This window comes from Urocitellus parryii, chromosome 3 (assembly GCF_045843805.1).
Source record: "Urocitellus parryii isolate mUroPar1 chromosome 3, mUroPar1.hap1, whole genome shotgun sequence".
Taxonomy (NCBI): Eukaryota; Metazoa; Chordata; class Mammalia; order Rodentia; family Sciuridae; genus Urocitellus; species Urocitellus parryii.
The window spans coordinates 82,701,857-82,727,904 of NC_135533.1; the positions used below are offsets into that span (position 1 = coordinate 82,701,857).

Here is a 26,048-nt window from a genome sequence, read left to right on the forward strand (position 1 = left end):
CCACATCCTATACCTCGGGGTACAGGATTTGCTTAGCCATCAACTAGCCACAAGGCAATACCCACCCGACTGTGAATACCTTGTTTTAAAACACTTAACGGCCCATCCTGGGAAGACTTCCCATGCCCAGCATCTGGCATGTCCGCGAATGCAAACTCTCGAAAAGCCATGGGGTCCAGGTAGATGGAGTCAGTTCTCCTCTCGTGCTCGAAGCCACCGTGCTTCCCTTGGAGGAGGCAAAACTCTACAGTGCAGGAGAAAAGGACAAGCCAGAGAGCGGGTCAGCCCAGCTGTAGCACATCTTAGACCTGCCTTGACCCAACTCAGGCTGGGGCAGAGAACATATCCACCTTCCCCACAAAACCCACCTTATACACCTTATGCTGCTAGACCCAAAACTCAGCACTCCCTTCAAACACAGGAGCAATGGCTGTTCCTCACAAAGCCTTCCAGAGTGGAGTCTCCAAAAGGCAGGAAGCAAGCTTCCACAGGAATGCTTCCTTATCTTGATTTGAACAATCTCTGAACAAATGCAATCCACCATGTATGAAACAACTGGAGAAATTTGAATACTCATAATATTAAAGAATTACTATGAGTACATTTAGGTGCATAAGCAATTATATGGCTATGTCTTAAAGGAGTCCCAAGTTCTCTTAATGAAGGGAAGGATCTCTGGCATGAAAAAAGAAACTACTGACATAAAAGGACATGTTCTATATGAATCTATACAAGTCTTTTTTAAAAAAGACTTATTGCTTAAAGGTACTGGAATATTTATAGATGAAACAGTAAAATGTCTCCAATTTGCTTCAAATCAATCCAAAAAGCAGGGAGGTGGTAAAGTTTTGGGGGAAAACATGAATTGTCCAGGTTATTAGCTCTACTTTGGAACATAAGTGAAATTTCTGTAATAGGAAGGTTTGCTTTAATAATAAAAGAAATGTTTCCAGAAACACTTCCATATTGAGAACTCAGCTAAAGCATCTAAGCTGTGGGTAAAAATAGCAGGTATTGTGTTGTTATGTTTTTGCTAGGCAAAATCAGTGCACGCACTCAAGAATCTGGGTTCCCTCTATGCTTCTATTTCGTAATTGGGGTGCTTAGAGGCCATGGCGTGAACTTGTGGCTGGGCCTGGAAACAAACATCTTAGGTTCGTGGCTAAGAACCTCACAAACATCTTAGGTTATATAAGAAAAAGACAGATGGACAAGAGTCAAGCCATGAATTCACCTGCTATGAATTTTACACGACACAGAGCCTCCATGAGGAGACAAAGAACCCAAAGAAAGTTACACCTGAGTGGTTTTGTGTTCCTGTGATGCAGAGGGAGAGTCATGGAGAAGCAGGACAGGACAAGGAAGCCGAGTGGTGCTTCGGACCCTCTTTCTGGGTGGCTGCCTCTCCCTGCTCCAGGAGAGATCTTTCCTCGCTTTATCCCGGGCTTCCCAGGAGATGGGCACCGAGGCCACAGTGATGTTCTTACTTCTGACATTTCTTCAAACTCTTTCAAGATATTTCGGGGTCTTGTATCTTAAGCCCCATCACAGTGAAAAAGAACCAGGAAAAGCCTCCTAGGTGAAGCCATGCCTAAACAGCCACAGATCGGCTCAGAAGGAGCTCGGTGGGCAAGGAGTGGAGGCACGCCCCAGGCCCCAGATGGGAGGGGCAGCCAGCACAGGCTGGGGAGCGGGTTCCAGGATGTGGACGTACACTGGGGGACATCACTAGATGGTGGACTAACACTGGGGGACATCACTAGACAGGTGGTGCTGGTGATGAGAGCGAAAGCTGGGAACACAGGCTGTGGCCGACTTCATGTGTAGGACAAAGGGAGCTACAGAGGGTGTTTGAGCAGGTGAATGAAGTGATCCGATTTTTATGTTAAAATAATCCTATTAGTGGTACGGCTAGGATGGAACAGATGGAGCTAGATTCAGAAAAGCCAGTTAGGAAAGAGTAGCAGTGCAGGTGGTGTGGCTGGGACAGGAGTCAGACTTCTCACTGTCTTAAATGACAAACAGAGTCCCAGCCCAATGTCATCTCACCAGAGGAAGGGAGGTGAGAGACACCTCTTAAGGGCCCTCAGGTTGATAAGGCTGAATCAGAACGTTCTGTGGCAAGGGTGACAGAAACATCGGTCGGCGAGAGAGAGAGAGAGAGAGAGAGAGAGAGAGAAGCAGAACCTGTTCCCAGTCAGGCAGTGAATTACCAGAACATCACATCAGTAGGATCACCAAAGGCAGAGGGAAAAGGTCCCTGGAGCTCCCACCCAGGCCAGGTGTGGGAAAGGAGCCAAAGGAAGGGCCCGAGGTGTCCCCAGGGTACCTCTTCCCAGCAGTACAAAGAGGAGTTTATTTTAAAAGACAGTGGAAGCCAGCAAAGAGACAAAGCTTGAAACTGAAATGTAAACAAGATCCAGACCAGACACGGCTGCACACACACAAGCACAGAGTCCAAGAAGAAGGAAGCCCCCCCCCTAGGAGCAACAGGACTCCCCAAAGTGCTGCAAACACTGGATCGGCAGGCACCAGGAAGGCGCTTGTGTACCTGAGTCCCCAGCATGCTTATGGACATCTTCTCCCATGAGCCAAAATTTCAAAAGTCCTTACAAAAATGCTACACTGTTCATAATCATCAAGATATGGAAATAATGTCTATTGATGAATTAAAGGATAAAGAACATGGGGTATAGATTACACAGTAGAATAGTATTCCGCCATAAAAGAAAATAAAATCCTGCTATCTGTGACAACATGGATGAATCTGGAGAGCATTATAAACCAGATATAGAGACAAACACTGTATGATCTCACTCATATGTAGAATCTAAAATAATCGAACTCACTGCAGCAGAGAATAGAAGAGTGGTTGTTAAGGGCTTGGAGGTGGAAGAAATGGAGAGAGTGGTGGAAGGGTGTCCAGTTTAGTTACAGATAAGTTCTGGAAATCGAACACACAGAATGGTAACAACAGTGAATAATGGTGCTTTGTTAGCCAACCCCTGGAATCAACTTCAATGCCCAGTAACAAAAAGAATGGGTGAAGAAAATGTGGTACAACTACGAAATGGAATACTGCTCAGCCATTAGAAAGAATGAAATCCTGTCCTGTGAGGCAGGGTAGATGAGCCTGAAGGACATTATGCCAAGTTAATAAGTCAGACACAGAAAGACAAACACCACATGAGCACTGTCACTCCTGGCCACTCTTGTCCCCTCTACCTGCCACACAGGCTCCCACCCTGTGCTCCCCTCACGTCATTCTGGAAGCAAATCACAGACATTTTACCATTGCATCTGTGAAATTTCAGGATAATTTAAAAAGTTTTTACAAACATACCCCTAACATCATCACCAGACCTAAAAAAGTTAACAATGTGTTAACCATTTGCTTATTCATATCCCCAAGAAGCTGTAAGAGGTTACAACATGAGCTCTCCTTGGGACCAAGAGGGAAGGACCATGAGCATCTAAGATAAGCCGACATTACTAAAACTAAAACCTTATTTTCTTTGAACAATAACAATGACACACTTGTGATCAGCAGAGGAAGGTCAAGTTTAGTCTTTCTGGCTTTATACTGGGGCAGGGAAGGTGGAACGGAAACAATGAGGATGATATTAACAGCCAAGGTGGAAGTTAACAGGTGACCCAGGCACACTAGAGTTTAATCTTCACCGAAGCCCAAGAGGGAACCCTTTCCCTTTATAGGGTTGGGTAAGCTGCAGCTCAGTGGGATGCACAGACGGCCAGAGACCTCACCAGAGGTCATGGTGTCGGGTCAACACCCCATCTGTCTGCCTACAGAGCCCACGTTCCTATCCCTCTGCCCTGTGGGGGGACCTGGCCCCATGCTGACATTTGGCGGAAAAGGTGGCACTGCTCTGGGCCTCCCTCACCAAGCCCCCACACAGTGCTGCCCACTTCACCAGGACCCAGATATGGGACACTCCCAAACTCCTCTGCTATCTCTTCCCTCTCTCACTATTGATGCCCAAAGCAGAAGGGGATCCTCTACAAGAATTTACCCCAAAGGAACACAGGTGGGTGGGGGGTAGGGGTGGACACCCTGCATCCTTCAAGAGGCAGCACTCACCAAAGCGGCCATCCAGCTCCACATACAGTTCAATGATTCCATATGCAATGGTGGTGGCAGCTGGGATCTCCAGCACCACGTTGGTGTCCTTGGTGACATTCCCATCCTCCATTGCTGACACCTGTGGGCAAGAGCACATACTCTGACACTCCCTGACTCCTTTCTTGCCTCCCTACTGTGTGCATCCTCTTCTACAAGGGGTGCTAAGACAAAATCCATGGAACTTAGTAGGAATGGGAACTGGGCTGGCATGGATAAGGATCTAATCCTTGTCGGCATCATGATGTTTAACACATATTCCCAAGTCAGTGGCTAACTGACTGTGGCACAAAAGTGCACAATAACCTCAAGTCCTGGATCCAGCAGTGACTGAAGCTGGATCGACACAAATATGGCAACTACACAGGCCAAGAAACTCTCGTTCACTTGAGTTGTATTTCTGTCAACTTACTAACGAAGTCTCTACCCAAAGAGGCCCCTGACCATGGTCTCCATGGCTAGGACCAAACCAGCTGCCCAGGCCACGGTCCCTTCAGCCCCTGGCCTTACACACCTGCACCGTCTTGGTCTGGATCCCCACCATGCCACCGCACTTCTCCTCGATCTGAACGTGCTCAGATATCACACATTTCTGTGTCGTCACGATCTTCTGTATCAGGACACACAGGACCTCATTCCTCCTCTCCAGCACCTGCTGCAGCACTGGGTTTTTCAGATTTATTGTTCTGAAAAAGAAAAGTGGTCATGAGTGACCTAGAGCCCGGGGGAGGTGTGAATTTCCTCCTCTAACACAGGTGGCGGCTGAGAGCAGACAGGTGACAACCAGCTTCGTTGATTTCCTGGTGATAAAGAAGGCAGGTCACCCAGAAAGGCATCCAGCAGCCTCTCCTGAGACCACCTCACACACGCTCCAGCCACCTTCTTGCGTTCACTATGAGACACTCAGAACAAAGCCACTGTTTGAAACTGTGGGCCTTTTAACTAGGTCGGGGGACATTTCCACATCACCTCCTTCTTAAAAGCCTTCAGTGCTATACCTGTCCTACACTCACCCAGGCGAGGAGGCCTCATGAATCTGGCCCCTGTCCCCTGTCCTGTGCAGACCTCCCCCCCGCCACCCCGCGCAGCCTTCTCTCTGTGCCTTAAACACATCAGGCACATGACCAGCCACAGCCCTGGCACCACGTCCCCCAGCTGTTGCATCTCACTGACGCACTGCCACCTCCTTGGGGAGGTATTCCCGGTGCACTCTGCCGACAGAAGCGCCCCACTCAGGTGATCACAGCCTAACACCACTTCTCTACAGAGTAAATTTCCATAGAGTTATTTTTCTAGCTCACTCCTTTATTTGCTCATGGCCTGCCCCTCAGTCTAGAGTGCACACTCCAGAGGTGGCCCCATGCTCCCTGTGCACTGCTTACCTCAGGGCTGGATTAACACTCAGTACACAGGAAGGGCTCAATATTTTTAGCAAAAGTGAATGAAGAAAGCATATGGGTTTTTCTTCTTTTTGCTTTAAGGAACAGGTACAAGAACATGGATGCTTCCATGCGTGAAAGAGACACAATATATGGCAGATGGAAGAGAAGGAGGGTTTGTACTTTGGCTTAACACATGGAGGGCAGGTGGATCTCTTCCCTTTTGCAGCATTGCAGTGGCCAACGTGAAGTTCAATCCCTTTGTGACTTCTGACAGAAGCAAAAACCATGAAAGGCATTCTTAAACTCCTTCTCTCACCCACGAGAGGATCATGTCTTCCCCTCTTTCCACAGAGCCAAGACAAAAGTACCCAACGGAAAGGGTGATGAATTTGGGGTTGTGTGAGGACACTGGAAAGGTCAGCAAATTGGCAAAGTGGTCCAGGTTTACAGGAAGAAATGTGTCATCTATATTGAACAGGTGCAGGGAGAAAAGGCCAGTGGCACAACTGTCCCTAAGGGCTTTTACCCAGCAAGGTGGTGACCCTGGGCTAAAACCGGACAAAGGTTACAGAAAGATCCTTAAACAGAAAGTCAAAGTTTGCCAAGTAGGAAAAGGGCAAATAGACAAGGAACAAAATGATCTTATATACAACTTTCACTTCAAACTGGTAAATTGTAAAGGAAAAACTATTTCCAGGAGAGTGAGGAAGAACTCTGGAAATTAGCATAAAACTGACGGAAACCCTTAACAGCAGAGAGAGCGAGAAGACAACCTAGAAGAAAAATAAAACTAAGCTATTTGCAATTTCAATACTAACTCCCACCCGGGTGCCCAACACTATGGGGTGTCAGGAAAGTGTCAACAACCAGATCACAGCATCAGACCAGCAGTCCTGACCACAGGAGAATTCCACCGTCCTTATAAGCTTTAAATCCAATTTGGAGAGCTCCCTGGTCTAAAGTAAACTTCTCTGGGGCTGAATGTGATGGTGCACGCCTGAAATCCCAGCTACTCAGCAGTAGGATCCCAAGTTCAAGGCCAGCCTAGCAACTTAGCAAGACTCTGTCTCAATATAAAAATAATAAAGGGATGGGGTGAAGAGAGTGGGGATGCAGCTCTGTGGCAAACTGTCCCTGGGTTCAATCCCCAGTGCTGAAAAATAAAGTAACTATTCTGTTCCAAAGAAGGAACCTACTTTGAGGTTCCCCCAACCCCTAGAACTCAAATTACTACAAGAGCCACTGCTGATGCTGTCTTGCTTTAAGGGTCTTGCAGCCAGTTACCTGAACCCATCAGAAGCTATGGGCCAATATCCATCCCACTAGGCAAAGGGCAACATCCTCAGCATCCTGCAGTCTCAGGACCAGGGACTGCCATACTTCAGGCATGATTTCCATCCACACTTTTCCCATGGGAACTAAGAATGGTCTCCTCTCTTGCCCACAGCCTTGGGACCATAGCTACTGGTACAGAAAGCTCAGCATCACGTAAGCTTATTCCCGAGAACCAAAGGTCCCATCCCTGTTCTACAGGACAGTCGCTACCAAGACCACATGACTTGTTCTCACCAGAGATTGACCTGTGAGATCTAGGGATTTTCCCACCCATATCCTGAAGATTCAGAACCACAGATCAAAGACAAAATCCCCAGTACCACCCATGCTCAACAAACAGGACGTGGGGAAGATCTCCACCACATGCTACATCTCCAGAAATGTAGATAGCAACATCACAAACCCCAAAATTATCTGCATGTTCCCTGGAAGACATAGAAAATGTCCCCAACACAGTCCATGGACTTCAGACCAAAAGCCCCGGTACCATTCATGCTTGGCCTCTGGGACCATGGCAAAGAGATCATCTGGGTCCCATAATTCCAGGAATGTGGGTAACAGTGCTAGAAGTTTCAACTGCAGTAAGTAACCCCATGGAACACAGGGAAGGTCCCCTTTATGTTCCCAAATCATGAATCAAGAGTTAGTGGTGTGACTGACCCCAGCATCACCAGTGCTCATCTCAAGAAACCTGGGGAAGCTTCTTGCTGTGGCTTCTGGAATCCCGTGGCCAGGCATCTCCAACTTCATCATAAGACTACGAGAGAAAGTTTCCTTCATACCCTCTGGCTGGGGGAATGTTGGTTGCCACAACACTTGGCATCACTCATGCAGGCCCTGAGGGACATGGGGACAGTCCTCTACACATCTCACCCCACCAGGACGGTGGTAGCTGTCACTACACGCCCCAATGCCACTAGCTCTTGACACTGTGGAACCTGAAGACACATACATTTGGAAGTCTGTGTCCACTACAAAGTCATACTCCTAACTTCACAAACCACTTTAGCCTTCAGAGACACTGCCGACACGAATCACACAGATGCTTGTGAGTATCCTGTAACCAAACACAAAGCACCTGTCCAACTGAATCTTATACTCCATCTCACATAAAAGTATTTTGCACAAAAACTGCTTCATAAAATTGAAAGAGGCAAACATTGCACCAGATGCATGGACACAACATAAGGACACGAGAAACAGGAAATGAAGCATGACACCACAAAGGAAAACAATGACTCTCCAGAAGTGGATCTCAATTTGAAGAAGTCTATGGCATGCCTAGACTTATGAAAAAGAACTTAAAATAAGGATCTGAAAGAAATTCAGTGAGACGCAAGAGAATACAAATAAACAACACAAAGAAATGAGAAAAATATTCAGGACATGAATGAGAAAAAGTGCAAAGAAATAGAAATGGTAAAAAGAAGCCAGACATGGTGGTACACAGCAACATGACAGGAGGATCTCAAGTTCCTTACCACACTCAGAAACTTGGTGAGATCCTGTCTCAAAAAGTAAAAAAGGACAGGGGATGTAATCAGTGGTGGAGTGATCCTAGATCCAATCCCCAGTACAGAAAAATAAAATTAAACAAAAAAGAGTAAAAAGAACTACTGGGAAGTATTGGAGCTAAAATTTTAATCAATAAAATGAAAAAAAAACATAATAATGTACACACTGGGTACAATGGTGCACACCACCATAATCCCAGCAACTTAGGAGGCTGAGGCAGGAGGATCTCAAATCAAAACCAGCCTCAGCAACTTACTAAGACCTTGTTTCAAAACAAAAAATAAAAAGGGTTGTGGATGTAGTCCAATGATAAAGTGCTCCTGGGTTTAATCCCTGATACCCTCCCACACTCACACAAATGTACATAACAGACTAGGAAAAAACAGAACAAAAAATTTCTGAACTTAAGAATAAGTTTTTAGAATTTACACATTCAAATAAAAAAAAGCAGTGGGGGGTGGGTGTGGGAGGAGGGGGGAGGAGGAGGAAAAGAAAGAATTAAAAAGAATGAAAAAAGCCTGCAAGACGTATGGGATACATTAAATGAACACATGTTCACATTAGGGGAATTCCAGAAGATGAAGAAAAGGTAAAAGGCATTTAAAACTAATTTCTAGCCCCCAAACTTCTCAAGTCTTCAAAGACATATGCACATCCACATATAAAAAGTTCAAAGGATCCCAACTAAATTAAACCAAAATAAACCTTCATCAAAGCATATAATAATCAAAACTACAAGGCATCTGGGCACAGAAGCTCACACCTGTAATCCCAGTAGTTTGGGAGGCTGAGGCAGGAGGATCTCGAATTCAAAGGCAACCTCAGCAATTTAGTAAGGCCCTAAGCAATTCAGTGAGACCCTATCTCTAAATAAAATATTTAAAAAAACTAGGGATGTGGGTCAGTGGTTAAGCACCCCTGGGTTTAATTGGAGAAGGAGAAGGAGAAGGAGGCAAAGAAAATCCTAAAACAGCAAGAGAAAAGCACTGCATCACATATGAGCGAAAACCCATTAGACTTAGAGTAGCTATCTCAGCAGAAATCTTGATGGCCAAAAAGAATAGAATTTAAAATACTAAAAGGAAAAAATTGACAACATTAATACTATAGCCAGCAAAATTACCCTACAAAACTGAAGAAGAAATAGTTTATCCCAGTTAAGCAAAAGCTGAGAGAATTCATCACTATAAGAGAAACCCTACAAGACATACTTGAGGAAGTTCTACACTAGAAATGAAGGGATAATAACTAAAACCACATGAATATAAGAAACTCACTATAAGAACACACACAAAAAAGGAAAGAATCAAACCTTAGCAGGACAGAAAACTATAAAATCACAAAAATAAATGAGAGGTGAAAAAGAATAACACTTAAAAACAAGTAGGATATACAATGAACAAAATGACAGGAGGAAGCTCATATCTTTTAGTAATAACATTGAATATAGATGGATTGAATTCATCAATAAAAAGACATAAACCAGGCTGGGGATGCAACTCAATGATACAGCACTGCCCAACATGTGCAAGACTCTGGGTTTAGTCACCAGTATCATCGAAAAAAGCAGGGAGAGGGAGACAGAGAAGACAGATTAGCTGGTGAATTAAGAGAAAGAGAGAAACAGAGGGGTGGGGGAGAAAGAAAGAGACCAACTACATGCTTTTTACAAGACACATAGGCTAAAAGTGAAGGATTAGAAAAAGATTTATCATGCAAATATAAACCAAAGTGAGCAGAAGATTCATGCTCATATCAGATAAAGCAGGATTTAAATCAAGAACTAAAAAAGAGACAAGAAGGTCATTCAGTATATGTTGATGAAAAGATCAATTCAGCAAGAAGAAAATTGTAACTATATATGCACCCAACATGGAGCCACCCAAATATATAACATAAATAGTAATAGATCTAAAGAGAGTGAGAGGAGAGTGAGAGAGACTCTCTAATACAATAAAAGTTCAACACCCATTTTTCTCAATAGTAGTTCATCCAGACAGAAAATAAAAAAAAGAATCTGAGTTGAGCCAAATCACAAGGCAAATGGACGTAAAGGAATGTATAGAATGTTTTCATCCAACAGCAGCAGAATAAAACAACAAAAGGCTAGGCAAGGTGGCACATGCCTGTAATCCCAGCAGCTTGGGAGAATGAGGCAGGAGAATCTCAAGTTCAAAGCGAGTCTCAGCAACTTAGCAAAGCCTAAGCAACTTAGTGAGACCCTGTCTCTAAATAAAATATAAAAAGGGCTGGGAATGTGGTTCAGTGGCCCCTCAGTTCAATCCTCGGTACCAAAACAAACAAAAACAAAAACAACAAAAAGAATGGAGTGCATATAAATACATGGCAGTTGAAGAAGATCCTCATAAATGTCCAATGGGCAAATCAATTAAATTAAAAGGGAAATTTTAAAATTCCTAGAAATAAATGAAAATGACAATAGCACAGCATATAAAATCAGAAATGAAAAAAGAAGACATTTCAATTGATATCACAGACATAAAAAAGGATCAAAAGAAACTACTATAAACAATTGTGCTAAAAACAATAAAGCCTAAATAACTACATTCCTGAACTCATAAAACCTACCAAAATTTAATTAAGAGGAAATAGAAAAATCTAAATAGACCAATAATGAGTAATGAAATTAAAGTCAAGTCCCAGACCTAATGGCCTTACTGCTGAATTCTATAAACATTCAGAGAAAAATGAATTCTAATTATACTTAAACTATTCCCTAATAGTTTAAGTTTATTCCCAGAAATCAAAACGGAAGAAACTCTGCAAAACCCTTTTGAGGCCAACATCACACTGAAACCAAAAACCAAAACAACAAAAAAGAAAACTACAGACCCATATCCTGATGAACACACATGCAAAAATTCTCAAAAGAATATCAGCCAACTGAATTCAACACATCAAAAAGAACACATACCATGACCAAGTTCAATCCATCCCAGGAATGCAAGGATGGCTCAACAAAGGTAAGCCAGTAAGCATAATACCACACATCAGCACAATGAAGGAAAGAAATCATGTGCTCATTTCAACAGGGGCACAAAAAGCATTTGATAGGATTCAGCATCCTTTCATGATGAAAATCCCAACAAATAAGGTTTGAGAGGAACAGTCCTCAAAATACTAAAGGCAATATATTAGAAAAACCCATAGCCAATATCATACTGACTGTGGAAAAGTTGGAAGCACTTTCTCCAAGATGGGAAAAATGATTATGATGGTAAGGGCTAGGATGTAGCTAAGTACTAGACCCTAGCAAGTGCAAGGCCCTGGATCTCCAGGGTTTGATCTCCAGTATGTGGAAGAAAGTATTTAATAAAATACTGGAAGTCTAGCAAGAGAAATTAGGCAAATAAAGAAATAAAGAGTCTCCAAATTGGAAAGAAAGAAGTTAAAACTATCCATGTGTGTGGGTGACATGATTTTATACATACACACACACAAAAAAAAAAAAAACAAAAAAACACTAAACATCCAAAAGAAGCAGTTAGAACTGATAAATTCAGTTAAGTTTCAGGATGCAAAAATCAACATACAAAACAGTAGCATTTTAAAAATACACAAATAATGAAATTGCTAAAAAAAGAAATTAAGAAAGCAATCCCATTTACAATAGCTACAAAAAAATTAATTTAACAAAGGAAATGAAAGATTTCTACAATGAACACTATAAAATACTGATGAAACAAACTAGAGAGGACACAGAAAAATGGAAAGATGTACCCAATTTGTGGATCCAAAGAATCTATACTGTTGAAATGACCACACTGCCCAAAGTGATGTATGGATTTGAAGCCATTCCTATCAAGAAGGTCAGTGATTCTCTTCACAGAAATAGAAAAAAATAATCTCAATTCCTATGGAACTGCCAATACAATCCTGAGAAAACAAATAATATTGATGGAGGCATCATAACAGCTAACTTCAAAACACTCTACAAAGGTATAGTATCTGAAACAGCACGGTACTGGCATAAAGACATGCGTAGACCTGTGGAATCAAGAGCACAGAACTTAATCCACATTTGTATAGCCAACTTATTATTGACAAAGGCACACTGAAGAAAAGACAGTCTTTTCTATAAATGGTGCTGACAAAAATTCATTATGCATATACAGAAGAATGAAACTGAATCCCTTCCTCTCACTTCATGTCATTGGTGTAGGCCATGATTTTTTATATCGGACTCCAAAGACACAGGTGGTAATAGTAAAAAGAGAAACGAGATTATATCAAACTAAGAGGCTCTTACACAGCAAAGGAAATAACCAATAGAATCAAGAGATGACCTATAAGTGGGAAAAAATATTTGCAAACTAATCACCTGACAAAGGTCAGATATCCAAAATACACAAGGAACTTAAAAAACTGAACATCATAAAAACAAACATTAAAGAATTAAACAGACACTTCTCAAAAGAAGACATACAACTAGTACATTAAAAAATTTCACAATCCAACTAATCGTAGTTACAATACCTGTTGTCAAAATGACAAAACAAAAAAAATTGCAGGCAGGGATATAGAGAAAAGGGAACTCATATACTGTTGGTGAGAATGTAAAATTAGTACAGCCATTTTAGAAACTGATATGGAGATTCCTCAAAAAGCTAAAAGAGAACTACCATATGATCCAGCAATTCCACTACTGGTACATATTCAAAGGAGATGAAACCATTACATGAAAAAAATACTTGCACTCCCTTGTCTATTGTAGTACTGTTCATAACAGCTACAATATAGAATCAATCCAGATGCCCTACAGTGAATGAAAGGAAAAAGAAAACGTGGTCTACATACATAATGGAATACTACCCAGCCATAAAACAGAATGAAATTCTGTCATTTGCAGCAACATGGCTGGAACTGAAAATCATTATGTTAAGTGAAATAAGCCAGAAACAGAAAGACAAACACGTGTTCTCACTCACTTGTGGTAACCAACACACTGAAGAATGGAATGGACTAATGAAGGGTGAGGGGAGGAGGAACAGAAAGAAGTTCACTAAGGGGAATCAAAACAGTGAGCAGAAGAATTACTTTTAATTCTTCTTTGGCAAAGTAGGGTAACTATTGGTTAAAACAACCTACATTTCAGAAAGACGAGAAGAGTACAAAATTCCCAACATATCAAAATCGTTAATATTTGAAGAGATGGACATGCCCTTTTCCCTGATTCGATCATCATACACTGTATACATGCACTGAGTTACCACATTAAACCTCATAATGATGTGTAAATTAGGTCTCAATAAAAACAAAAAATGAAGAGGCTATACTTTTTCCAATGTATCGTTTTTGGCACCTTTGTCTAGTGTGAGATAACTGTATATATGTGAGTTGGTCCCTGTGTCTTCTCTTTTGTACCATTGGTCTACATGTCTATTTTGGTGCCAATAACATGCTTTTTTTGTTCCCATTGCTCTGTAGTATAGTTTAGGGTCTGGTATTGTGATGCCTCCTGCTTCACTTTCCTTGCTAAGGATTTCTTTGGCTGTTGTGGGTCTCTTATTTTTCCAAATGAATTTTACGATTGCTTTTTTAAGTTCTCTGAAGAATGGCACTGGAATGTTAATAGGAATTGTATTAAATCTATATAACATTTTTGGTAGTATGGCCATTTTGATAACATTAACTCTGCCTATCCCGGAGCATGGGAGATCTTTCCATCTAAGGTTGTCTTCAATTTCCTTTTTTAATGTTCTGTAATTTTCATTGTAGAGGTCTTTCACCTCTAGTCTCTTCAACTAATAGTACTGGGAAAACTGGAAATCCATATATAGCAAAGTGAAATTAAATCTCTATCTCTCACCATGCACAAAACTTAACTCAAAGTGGATCAAGGACCTGGGAATTAGACCAGAGACCCTGCACCTAATGGAAGAAAAAGTAGGCCCAAATCTTCATCATGACGGATTAGGCCCTGACTTCTTTAACAAGAGTCCTAAAGCTCAAGAAATAAAATCAATGGGCTGGGGATGTGGCTCAGCGGTAGCGCGCTCGCCTGGCATGCGTGCGGCCCGGGTTCGATCCTCAGCACCACATACCAACAAAGATGTTGTGTCCGCCGAGAACTAAAAAATAAATATTAAAAAATTCTCTCTCTCTCTCTCTGCTCTCTCACTCTCTCTTTAAAAAAAAAAAAGAAATAAAATCAAGAATCAATAAATGGACGAATTCAAACTAAAAAGCTTCTTCTCAACAAAAGAGACAATCATTGAGGTGAAGAGACAGCCTACAATATGGGAGCAAATTTTTACCACATATACATCAGATAGAGCACTAATCTCCAAGATATATAAAAAAGTGAATACCAAAAAAACAAACAACCCAATCAGTAAATGGGCTAAGGGACTGACACTTCTCAGAAGAATAAGATATACAAGCAATCAACAAATATATGAAAAGGTGTTCAACATCTTTAGTAATTAGAGAAATGCAAATCAAAACTACTGTAAGATTTCATCTCACTCCAGTCAGAATGGCAGTTACAAGAATACAAGCAATAATAAGTGTTAGAGAGGATGTGGGGAAAAAGGTACACTCATACATTGCTGGTGGGACTGAAAATTGGTGCAACCATTTTGGAAAGCAGTGTGGAGATTCCTCAGAACACTTGGAATGGAACCACCATTTGACCCAGCTATCCCACTCCTCGGGCTGTATCCCAAGGACTTAAAATCAGTATACTATAATGACATAACCACATCAATGTTTATTTCAGAAAAATTCACAATAGCTAAATTGTGGAACCAACCTACATGCCCTTCAATAGATAACTGAATAAAGAAACTGTGTGACACACACACACACACACACATACACACACACACACACACAATGGAATATTACTCAACATTATAAGAGAATAAAATATGGCATTTGCAGGTATATGGATGGAGTTGGAGAATATCATGCTAAGCAAAGTAAGCCAATCCCAAAAAACTAAAGGCTGAATGTTTTCTCTGATTAGTGCAGCCTGATCTATAATGGGGGGAGGGGAGGCGGCAATGGGAAGAATGGAAGAACTTTGAATTGGGCAAATCGGGGTGCGGGAAGGGTTATGGAGGTAGTAAAGATGGTGGAATGAGATGAACATCATTACCCTAGGTACATGTACAATTGCATGAATGGTGCATCTCTACACCATGTACAACCAGAGAATTTAAATGTTGCACTCCATTTGTGTATGATGAATTAAAATGCATTCTGCTGTCATGTACAACTAAGTAGAGCAAATAAAATTTTTTTAAAAAACATGATGCACTCTACATACTACTATATGAGAAATTCTGATCTCCTAAGCTACTGCAGCTAATGGGTCTAGAGGGTGGAGCTCAGGGTGGAAATTCAGACATAGGACTCAAGACAAACTGAATAAAACCAAATTTATTACATCTTACAAGTTTTCCCACTCCTTTTGGGAAATTTTAAAAATAATTAGTTTTACTTTTGAAAAATAATCATCTAAAAATATATTATCATTCAATTATATGGAGTTTCTATGCCATTTGTGAGTTTGTTTTAATGTGTTATCTCAGTTCCATCCTCTGAAAATGATTACAATAACCTATGATATATTTCAAAATAACTGAAAAAGAACTGAATTCACAATACATAAAACGTTTGAAGAGACAGGAATGCCTGCTATCCTGATTTGACTACCACACACTATACACACATATTGAATTATCATAATGTACCCCATAAAGATATATAAATATTATGCCTCAATTTTTTTAAAAAAAAAAGGTAGCTGGGGGCAGTGGTGTACCCCTATAGTCCCAGCAGCTCAGGAGGCTGAAGCAGGAGGATCTTGAGTTCAAAGCCAGCCTCAGCAAAAGCAAGGTGCTAAGCAACTCAGTGAGACCCTGTCGCTAAATAAAATACAAAATAGGGCTGGGGATGTGGCTCGGTGGTTGAGTGCCCCTGAATTCAATCTCCAGTACCAAGAAAAAAAAGTAAAAAAAAAAAAAAAAAAAAAAAAAGACCAATATCCATCAGCATACACTACAGAGCAGACGTACATTCAAACCAGTCATTTCTAACATTCTCTACAAAGTTCCATCTTCTAGCAGATCATGGGAAATTGATTCGGTTGAGTACAGTTAAGGTGCTGGCTCATGCCCATTTGAACACACACATCAGAAGCAGCATCACTGGCTACAATCCCTTCATCAAGGCAGAGGAACTACTGGGGTGGGCTGTTAGGACTCAGATCTGACTGCCAGGTTGGAAATCTCTGTACCATTAAGTGCCCTCAACAGAATCCACTAAAACAGAAAAACCTCAGCCTAGACCATCCAAGCTCCATTGCTTAAATTCCCCACCTCCCTCCAGAACCCACTCCAAACACCAAAAGAGGGGGAGAAAAATGTACCTTCTGCATCTGACAGGACAGTCCTGGAAGGCTTGCTGGGCACTGCTGAGCACCTGCAGGATCCCTGAGGGGTCAGCCCCACCTGGGAGCAGGGAGCAGAAAACAGCTCACTCAGGGACATGGCCATCATGGAGGCTCCAGGTGCCAGGGAGGAGTCACACCCCAACTCATGCAGCCCCAGGGAAATCCTTCACTGGGCCAGAAGGGCAGGCTGCACAGGCAGGCCTTCCCTGCTATTTCATTGGCAGTAAAGAGGTCAAGTTCCTGGGATTCTGTTTCCCAGGTCAGTGCTGCCACCTTTTGGGAGCCAAATGCTGGACAAATCTAACCGTCTCCAGTTAGGAAGAGATCTCATGGGAACAGAGAGAGAGAGAATTATTAGGGAAAACGAATTGAGTTTTTGCAAAACAATCTCTGGAGGGAATTCTTCCCCATCTCTTCTCCTCAGCAACACCATCAGGCCCCAAGCAGCCCCAGGAGGAGTCCAGGTGCTTCCCTGGGAATAATGTCCACAGGTGCAGACCTAGAACAGTTCAAAGGAGTTGGCCCCTGGCTCTGACCTTCCTCACCTCAGAGCAGGAATCACCAAGTTGGGAAGGCAATCATATTTCAATCTAACTTCTTTATTTTATAATCTTACATGTCTTGTTTGCACTGCTAACAGAGATCAAGAAGTAAAAACCCTGGATTCAGGGTTTCTGAGATGGGGGTAAAAGAAGCTCAGAGAGGTTGAAGACAGTAACAAAACCACACAGTTAAGAAGCCCAGGCTGACCTTCTGCAAGGCCCCAGGTGGCCACTGCAGCCCCACAGCTGCTGTCTCCTTCCTCTAGGTTACAGCACCCTCGGGCTATGGTAGTAGTTTGAACTTCATCCCTATTAACTCCTGTATTGCTATGTTCTTCTCCACATCTGGCTTCTGGGGCCCGTGCCTCAGGCCAGCAGCTAAGCAGGAAGCAGGATTCAGGCTTTTAAGGCATCCATCAGCTCCCCAGGCCCAATCCTAACAAAGCTGCCTCCTTTCCCAGGCTGAGGATTTCCATTTTCTCTATTTCTAATGCTTTCACAACCCAAAAGGTAAATTCAACAAAAAGAAACCCAGAGAAGCTTTTAAAACTCTAAAGATATCCAAAAGGAGGGAAGCAGCTTTGTTTTTCAAAGCATAAATGCATTCTGCAGGGTCCCTCCTGCAGGCACAAGGAGAGAAATTAATTATTAAGAAAATGAATTGAATTTTTTCAAGGTATGTCTTCTGCTGCAGGCCACCATCCAGTCCTGTTATGCTCTAGACACCACAGGTAGTTACTGCTGTCACCCTCCTCCACCAATTATAATTATAATATGGCATTGAGTAATTTTCAATAGATTTCTGATCAGGCTCTTCAAAAACAAGGGTCTGTCACAACACAGGGGGAATCAGCTTTGGTGGCATCTGCTGAAGGGAACTCATGCAACTCTAAGAAACCCACATGATAATCTAGTTCTGAGATGGAGAATAAGATTGCTCTTAGGAACCACCTATGATCCATCCAGCAGTGATGGCTGCCTAGCTGCAGGGAAACACATTCTGAGACTGAGCCTGGGCTGGGAGCAGGGAGGAGAAAGACAGCTGGATTGACTGGCAATGTCTTCATGGTCACCAGGAGTGGTCCTGAGCACCTGGATCTAATCCAATGTCTCTGCTCACAAATGGAGAGTGCAGCCCAGAGGTTACAGACTCCCCTGAACCCAGGACACATCCATGGCAGGGCCCAAATCAAGACATGTCTCTTCTAACTCCTACATCGGTGCTTTCCCCACCACACTGCTTTAAAAAACAATAAGAGGCAAAGGGACAAGTGCATTCTGGGGCAATGCTGCAACATTGCCAGAACTGGTTTCAACATCTGCCCAGGAACTGAGAATGGGATGTTAAAAAGCCAAAAGGAGATGGCCAGCCTACCACTGCAAGAATTACTAACCACAGAAATAGATATGTTTTGACAAGTAAGGCTTTAGTAGTTGAAGGATTTCTTCCAGAGGGTTTTGATTTATCCGCTATAGCTGCAGTAAAAAGAGAAGGAAATGGGTGTTCACAGACCAGCTGTAGAATAGAAAAACTAATTCCATGGACATTGCCTGTAAACTCCATGGTGTGGCCCTCCTGACCTTCCTTGAAGTGGGAACATCCGCTTCTTCTGATAAACGGCCTCCTCCAGCCTCGCCCCACCAAGCCCCAGACTGTCTGTAAAAATAACTGTCTGTAACTGTCTGTTAAAATCCTGGAATGCAAAAGTTGTTGCCTCTCATCCACTCGTTTGCCCCTCCAAGGAAGTGCTGCTTTCACCCTTTTAAAACCCGTCAGCTCCTTGACAAGGAAGGGGAAGGAAGCCACACTCAGCCTGCACGTTCCATAGGCAGTGCCCTGCATGTTCTGCTGGGAAGGCACCCCACCTTCTGCACCCCGTGGGCACCCCTGAGCCCACCTGGCTCTGCGCAGGTGCAAGGGAGTATGGGGCAGGAGAGGGGCTGGGGCTGAACCAACCCATTGGGAGTCTTAACTGCCCTCTGAGCCAATTCTGGTCACTCCAGTTTTTTTATCAAGAATTGAGGAGGAACTCTGGCCTTTGAGACCTGAGGAACAATCTACTGGGGGCTCCTGAAAGATTCTTGTCCCTTTTCAAAAGAGTCACAAGAAACAGACCATTTGCCTGCCTCTGAACCTTATCTGCAATGTAGCCACCATTTAGGGACCAAGAGAACTTAGAACTATTGGAACAGAATCAGGTGGAGGATGACACAAAGGTCCATGCAGCCACCAAACTGATCATCTGTCATTAACCCTTTGGTTAGCAGCACTCACCCTACTTCAGGCTGCATTCCAATATGAGGTTAAAAATGTCCTTTGCAACTAGATACCCTAAGGGGTATGTGAAGTTATTGTCACCCTTATTTCACAGAGGAACGAGAACAGAATTCACAAGCCAGTGACCCAAAGGACATAGCTAACAAGGGTGGAATGAGAATGCTACTTAGCCGACTGGCACCATTCAACTTGAATGGTCTTCCCTCTTCCTCCTGCCTCTCCCTCCTGGACCTACCTGCAGAAGGCACTTAATGTATGCGAATACATAAGGCTGTGTTTCTGCCTAATTTCCCTAGGAGGGCTCTTTGAAACTGAGGCAGCTGCCAACTGGCTCCAAGCTACCAACCATCTCTATTGCAACACTAAAAGAAACTTTCCCACCTGTTTAGCTTCCTGTCACTGTAAAAATTACCCAGTTCAATCAACATAATGGACCGAAGGTTTTATTTTGGCTCACTGTTTTAGAGGTTTCAAGTCCATGGTTGCTTGGCCCTTTTGCTTTGGGCCTGTCATGGCACTGTACATCATTTGTGGGAATGCGTGGCAGCACACCACAGCCAGCAGCCAGGAAGAAAGAGAGGAAGGGGCCCAGGTCCCAAAGTCCCCTTCAAAGGCACACCCCCAATGACCTGACTTCCTTATCCCAGGCCCTACTTCCTCAAGGTTCTGCCACATTCCAAGAGTGCCACAGGCTGGGGACCAAGCCACTAATACATGAGCCCTGGGAGGACACTTCAGATCTACAGTATCACATATCAGAGATGCTCAACCTGGAAACAGGGACAGGAGATCTCTAGAAACCTCAACTACTGTACTCTGGGATCTCCTTTCCCAATATACAGTAGCCTTCCTTATCTACAGTTTTGCTTTCCACAGTCATCTGAAATCAACTACAGCACAAAAATAGTAAATGGAAAATTCCAGAAATGAAAAATTCTTGAAGTTTCAAATCACACTGTTTTGAGTAGTGTGATGAAATCCCCTGCCAACCTGCCTGGCGAATGAATCATTCTTTGTCCAGTGTATCCTCAGTATATATGCTACCTGCTCATTAGCACTTAGCAGCCAGCTCAGAATAGATCAACGTCATCATCATGAGGTTTATGCTCAAGTAACCCTTATTTTACTTAATGATGGCCCCAAAGTACAGAAGAGTGATGGCTAAAATTCAGATATGCCAAAGAGAAGCCCTGAAGTACTTCCCTTAAGTGAAAAGGGGAAATTTCCCAATAAGGAAAGCAAAAAGATTATGTACTGAGGTTGCTAAGATCCACAGTAAGATGAATCTATGAAACTGTCTGTGGAATTTTGAAGAAGGAAAAACACTCAAGCTAATTTTTACTGTCAAATCTCAGCCTGCAAAGATTATGACCACAGTACATATAAGTCCTTTATTGATCATCTCACTTCATCTCATCATGATGTTATATTATCTCACATCATCATAAGAAGGGTGAGCACTCTACAGTAAGGTATTCTGAGACACTTCATTCATATAATTTTCATGATAGTATATTGTTATAAGTGTTGTATTTTATTATTAGTTGTTATTAATCTCTTACTGTGCCTATTTTATACATTAAACTTTACTATAGTTATGCATAGAATAAAAGAGTATACATAGACTGAGGACTATCCTTGGTTTCTGGCACCCATTGGAGGTCTTGGACCACATCCCCTGCAGTTAAGAGGGGACTTCTATAGTGAGAAAAGCTTTCCCGGACCCACTCCCTCTTTCTGCTGTGTTGAAGCTGAAAATGACTTCAAGATTGCAAACTGCAGGAAAAATTAAAATTAGACCATAATACACATGACTACAAAAGTGACTAGGCCACCCGCACATTGCAACTGCTCCATCTCCAGTCACATTAGTTTCTAACACCTTAATCGCATACAACAATCCAAGGACAGAGACAGGAAAAAAATAACTAAGCAATTACAGATGCTCAACCTTTTAGGCGGGGTAATTAATTAACTGCCACCAGGTGATGAGATTCAGTAAGCCTGAAAGATGATAAACCAAATGAAGCAGATGCAGAGAGGAGAATTCATGCAGCAGCCTTTGGAAATTTTTTTTTTTCTCTCTAAGCTCTGTGCATAGCAGCTGGAATGGAAAAATCATGTGCTTTGTGGACCTGGCCTTAAATTCTGAGTCCAGGCAAACTAATTAATTTCTGAATTTCAGGCTCCTCGGATAAAGATAAAGATAAACCAATTACTCTTTCAACCAAGCAGTACTTAGTATGCTGCAGGCACTGTGCCAGAGCCCACGGCAAACAAGAGAGACATATGCCAGAAGTTTTGGCCGAGAATCAGGCAGCTGCAACAGACAGTACCCCATGGTGTTGGTTAGCACCCCAATAGAATTGGGGAATGTGGCTCCTGAAGAATGGAATATTAATCCCAGGGACTGAAGTAGATTCAGCATAATGCCCTGGAGAAACTGAGGGGGTGAGAGATGAGGCTGGAGAGTGGACATGAGGCTTTGTGAAACAGAGGAACATGTGGACACCATCCTAGGCATAGTTGGGTGTTAGCTGGGAAGTGACATGATCCTACAGGTGGACCTGCAGAGAATCAGTTGGAAAGGGTAAGAGGGTGCAGATAAGAATTGGTTGGTGATAGAAATAGTCATGAGGCTGGGGCAAGAAGAAAAGGTAAAACCAATCTTTGAGAGCTTGAATCAGCTGGTAAGAGACTAGGCATAGGAAAGAAGGCAAGGGGGGAGCCATGTCTGATCCCCAGGTTTTTAGCTAAAGCAGATGGACTTATGCCACACCAACCAGCTTCTCTGCAGGAGTCTGGCAGAGAAGTGCATTAAGTGAAGTGAGAAGTTTAGAGATGGACAGAGTCCCTGTGTCAGACACTATGAACAGCCCAGGTGGAATGCATCCATCTGTTCATCTGAATTCTAACTCCTCACTTGTTCCAACCAACCCAGCCATAGACACTGCAGCTCATCAATTCTAAGACACATTTTTTTCCCCACATTTTAACATCAAGATGGTTTTAAACTGATGGGTGACACGGTTTAATGGACAGTGTTCTTTCTCAGTGGTACATAAAACAATGGTGCCTCTTAGAATAGACGCCATCTTGGATTTGATAATACATGATGATGCTGTTTATCAGTCTTAGAAGAAAGCAGTACTTCAATGTCTCTCCTTAGGACTTAAGTTCTACCTAATTCTAAAGACTTGAAGTAGCCTTTATAAGTAAGGCTCACAGGACAAAGACATAAACCGGGGAACAAATATTAGAAAGTGTCCCCAGCACGTCCATCTCTCAGCCAAGGGGGTTACCAGTAGATCATGATCTACAGAAGGAACAACAGAGGGCCAGACAGGCTTCTAGGAGTTCACCGTCCCAATAGTTAAGCCTAAGGGCAAGAGACAAAAATAATTCAGGGGAAAAAATGGTAATAGTTTGACTGAATTTCAGATAGCACAGAGATGGGTTTGGCCTGCAGGTCTCAGGAAAGACCTCTTTTAAAGAATAGTTTTCATGGGGTCTTGAGAGCTTCGTAGGTGTGCTTCCCATAAGACATGTGGTAACCAAGACAAAGCTCCTGAAGGTCATATAGATATTGGTCAAGGGCTCCCTACATCTTGACTTAAGAATTGAAGAAGAATCTGCTACAATAAAATATGGATCAATAAGAGCTTGTGTGTTTTCCAATGTTTCTATGACACAGCTACATAGCTGGGTCAGCCTGTCAAGAGCCATCTATGGACCATGTATGGACTAAATCGGCACAGAAGCCTACTGAATAGGAAAATCTGGTATTTGAGAACTTCCAGTGGCAATCCCACTGGGTAAGATCACCCAGATGCATGTGAATTTCTATTCGGCTTCTGCCCAGTCCCACACAACCTCTCAGAGATGGGTGTAGCCTGCCAAGATGCTAATCAATCTGTGAATGCAAGACATCATGAAGCAAGATTCTACCCTTGAAATCTTATCCCTGCCTTTGATGATCTCCCTTAAATAAAGTCGGAGCCATTTTTTAACTGTTAAGCCCCAACTTTCGTGTGGGCTGGATCTATCAGACGTTCTGCACTTAAAACTATTTTTTCTAACTTTGACTTTTATTTCTTTACTAATTATTCCAGACAGTAATTTTCTCAGGCGACTTATCCCCTCCTGACCAAGAAAAATGACCCCAGCCACGCTCTTGCTGCCTCGAGGTATCAGCCCTCATTTGGGAAGAGCACAGTAAGGACAGACCACCCTCCCACTGGCACTGAAGGTCATTAGTCACTCCACGGTGGAGTTCAGAACACAGACCATGAAGTTGCCTGTATCTTCCATGAAGAGCTGGAAGAGAAGGACATCAGAAATGCCACAAGTCAGAAACTCTGAACACCTCGCATCATCTCATTTCTGAGTGCCTCTCCCAGCCTCAGCATGCCAAGTCAACTCGTTCCTTTGGAGAGCTCTCACCTGCCTGGGCTGGCAGGCAGGCTTCAGACTGACAGCACTGCTCCACTCAACCACCATTAGTGAGAACATGCTGCGCGCCAGGCACCACTCTGCATGCTGTTTAGATTCTCTCATCAGTGAAATCCTGGGCAATGAAGGCAGAAAAAGATGGGTCCTAGGCATTGGTTTAAAGAAAAAGATGCCATATTATATTACTCATGATATTATTCCTTAGATTTTGTTTCCACAACCTATTTTTTTTTTAATTTCAGAAAATTAGGCTAAAGTTTACCACTCTACAATCAGTCAAAAAAAAAAAAAGAAAGAAAAGAAAAGAAAATCCCTGCACCCACTAACACCAAGAGCATAGAGAAGCATTTCCAGCCTCATCGGCTCCTAGACCTTGGGATACCTTCACCTGCTTCATTCTCATTTACAGGCTGCCCCTCTAGGAAAAATGAAGCAAAAAAAAAAAAAAAGAATAAATGAAGGGAGCTGATTCAGGAAACTCTCATTTTGCAAGTGCATGTGGACAGAAGTCTTTAAATTGTTAGGCACAAACTCTCCATGAAAAATAATAATGCCAGGCCTGGGTACAGCACAAGGACAAATGGGATGATTTTCAAACCCTCCACTGGCCACGGGGAAACTCATTAAGTAGAAAAGGAGACCAGTTCAAATTTTGCTGCATATTTGTTTTTCAAGAAAGACATGAGCTCTCACAACCCCTCCCCTTGAAAATGTCCTAAATAAAATAAGAGCTACTGGTGTATGCAAACGGTACTCCTGAGAGCTACTGCAATGCCTTTAAAAAGGTCAAATAGCTACAATAAAGAATAGCAATTTATTTTCTTTCAGTGCTAGGATTGCACTCAGGGCTGCTTTTTGCATGCCAGGCAAGCCCTCTGCCACTGAGCTATAGCCCCAAGAAAACTATAAATAAATAAATATTTTTTTAAAAAAAGAGTAGCAATTAAAAAAAATGTGTAAAGTTTGAAGAATGTGGAGGGATTTAAATATAATAGGACTCAAGAGTAAATTTTAAATATTTTAAAATAGTTGTGAAGATTTATCAGTGTCACACCATTGCTTTGCAATATATCAGTTTCATATAATTAATTTGGATTTCCTCATGAAGAACCCAACTTCTAATTACTAAGTACACACAGACAAAGGTAATCTGCTTTACCAAAATGTGCTTTACAATGTGGTAAACAACAGAAGTGGGATGTGTCTTTCTGGCTGATAGCACCTAATCCCCACGTAGTCAGGAAAACACAAAATGGTGCCTTTGCTGGAAAACAGCTGGAAGCAAAGCCCAGAGCCCAAGGGGAAGGAACAGGTGTGTTCACTGCAGGTTCCACTTGCTTCTAAGTACTTAGCCAGGAGGAAACCTTCACACACTGTCTGGTCCAACTATCTCACCTACAGTTGGGGAAGCTGAGGACAAGGGCTGATTGACTTACGAAATCCGCAAAAGTTATTTATCAGGAATAAACTTCTCCAGACCCCAAGAGATTAGAAGCAACAAACCCGTGGCAAAAGGTGGGGTGGGTTGTGGCTGTTATACTTTAGGCAATGACAAATGGCAGCTCAGGATGGAAGACAGGCAGAAAAACCACAGAGTTTATTCCACAATAATATTGACATTAAGACTAAAAATTAATTCTAGTCATTAGCAGAAGGCTCTATAAGTTGATTTTTCTCCATTAAAAAGGAGGACATAAGACACTTATTGTTAAAAAGTTATTACTAAATTGTAGTATAAAGGTGTATTAAGAATTGTAATGCAAAAAAATTATGAGTGTAATGCACTCCACTATTGTCATGTAAAAAAAAAAAGAAGGAGGGGCTGTGGCTGTGGCTCAGCAGTAGAGTGCTTGCTTTACACATGTGAGGCACTGGGTTCAATCCTCAACACCATATAAACATAAATAAACAAAATAAAAGTATCGTGTCCATCTACAATTTAAAAAAAAAATACTTAAAAATATTTTTTTTTAAAAAAGAAGGA

At 42.4% G+C, this 26,048-nt stretch overlaps 1 protein-coding gene across 4 annotated transcripts in view; it reads right to left on the reverse strand.

The window, feature by feature from the left end:
• Positions 1–26,048, reverse strand: part of Gsdme (gasdermin E) — a 65,472-nt gene that overhangs the window by 13,897 nt on the left and 25,527 nt on the right. For all 4 annotated transcript variants that reach the window (XM_026400239.2, XM_026400238.2, XM_026400241.2 and 1 more), the window contains 3 exons: positions 4,653–4,824; positions 4,100–4,220; positions 80–244 (listed from right to left, as the gene is read on the reverse strand). In XM_026400239.2, coding sequence (XP_026256024.2) covers positions 80–244; positions 4,100–4,220; positions 4,653–4,824 — 458 coding nt within the window. The remainder of the gene's footprint in view (positions 1–79; positions 245–4,099; positions 4,221–4,652; positions 4,825–26,048) is intronic.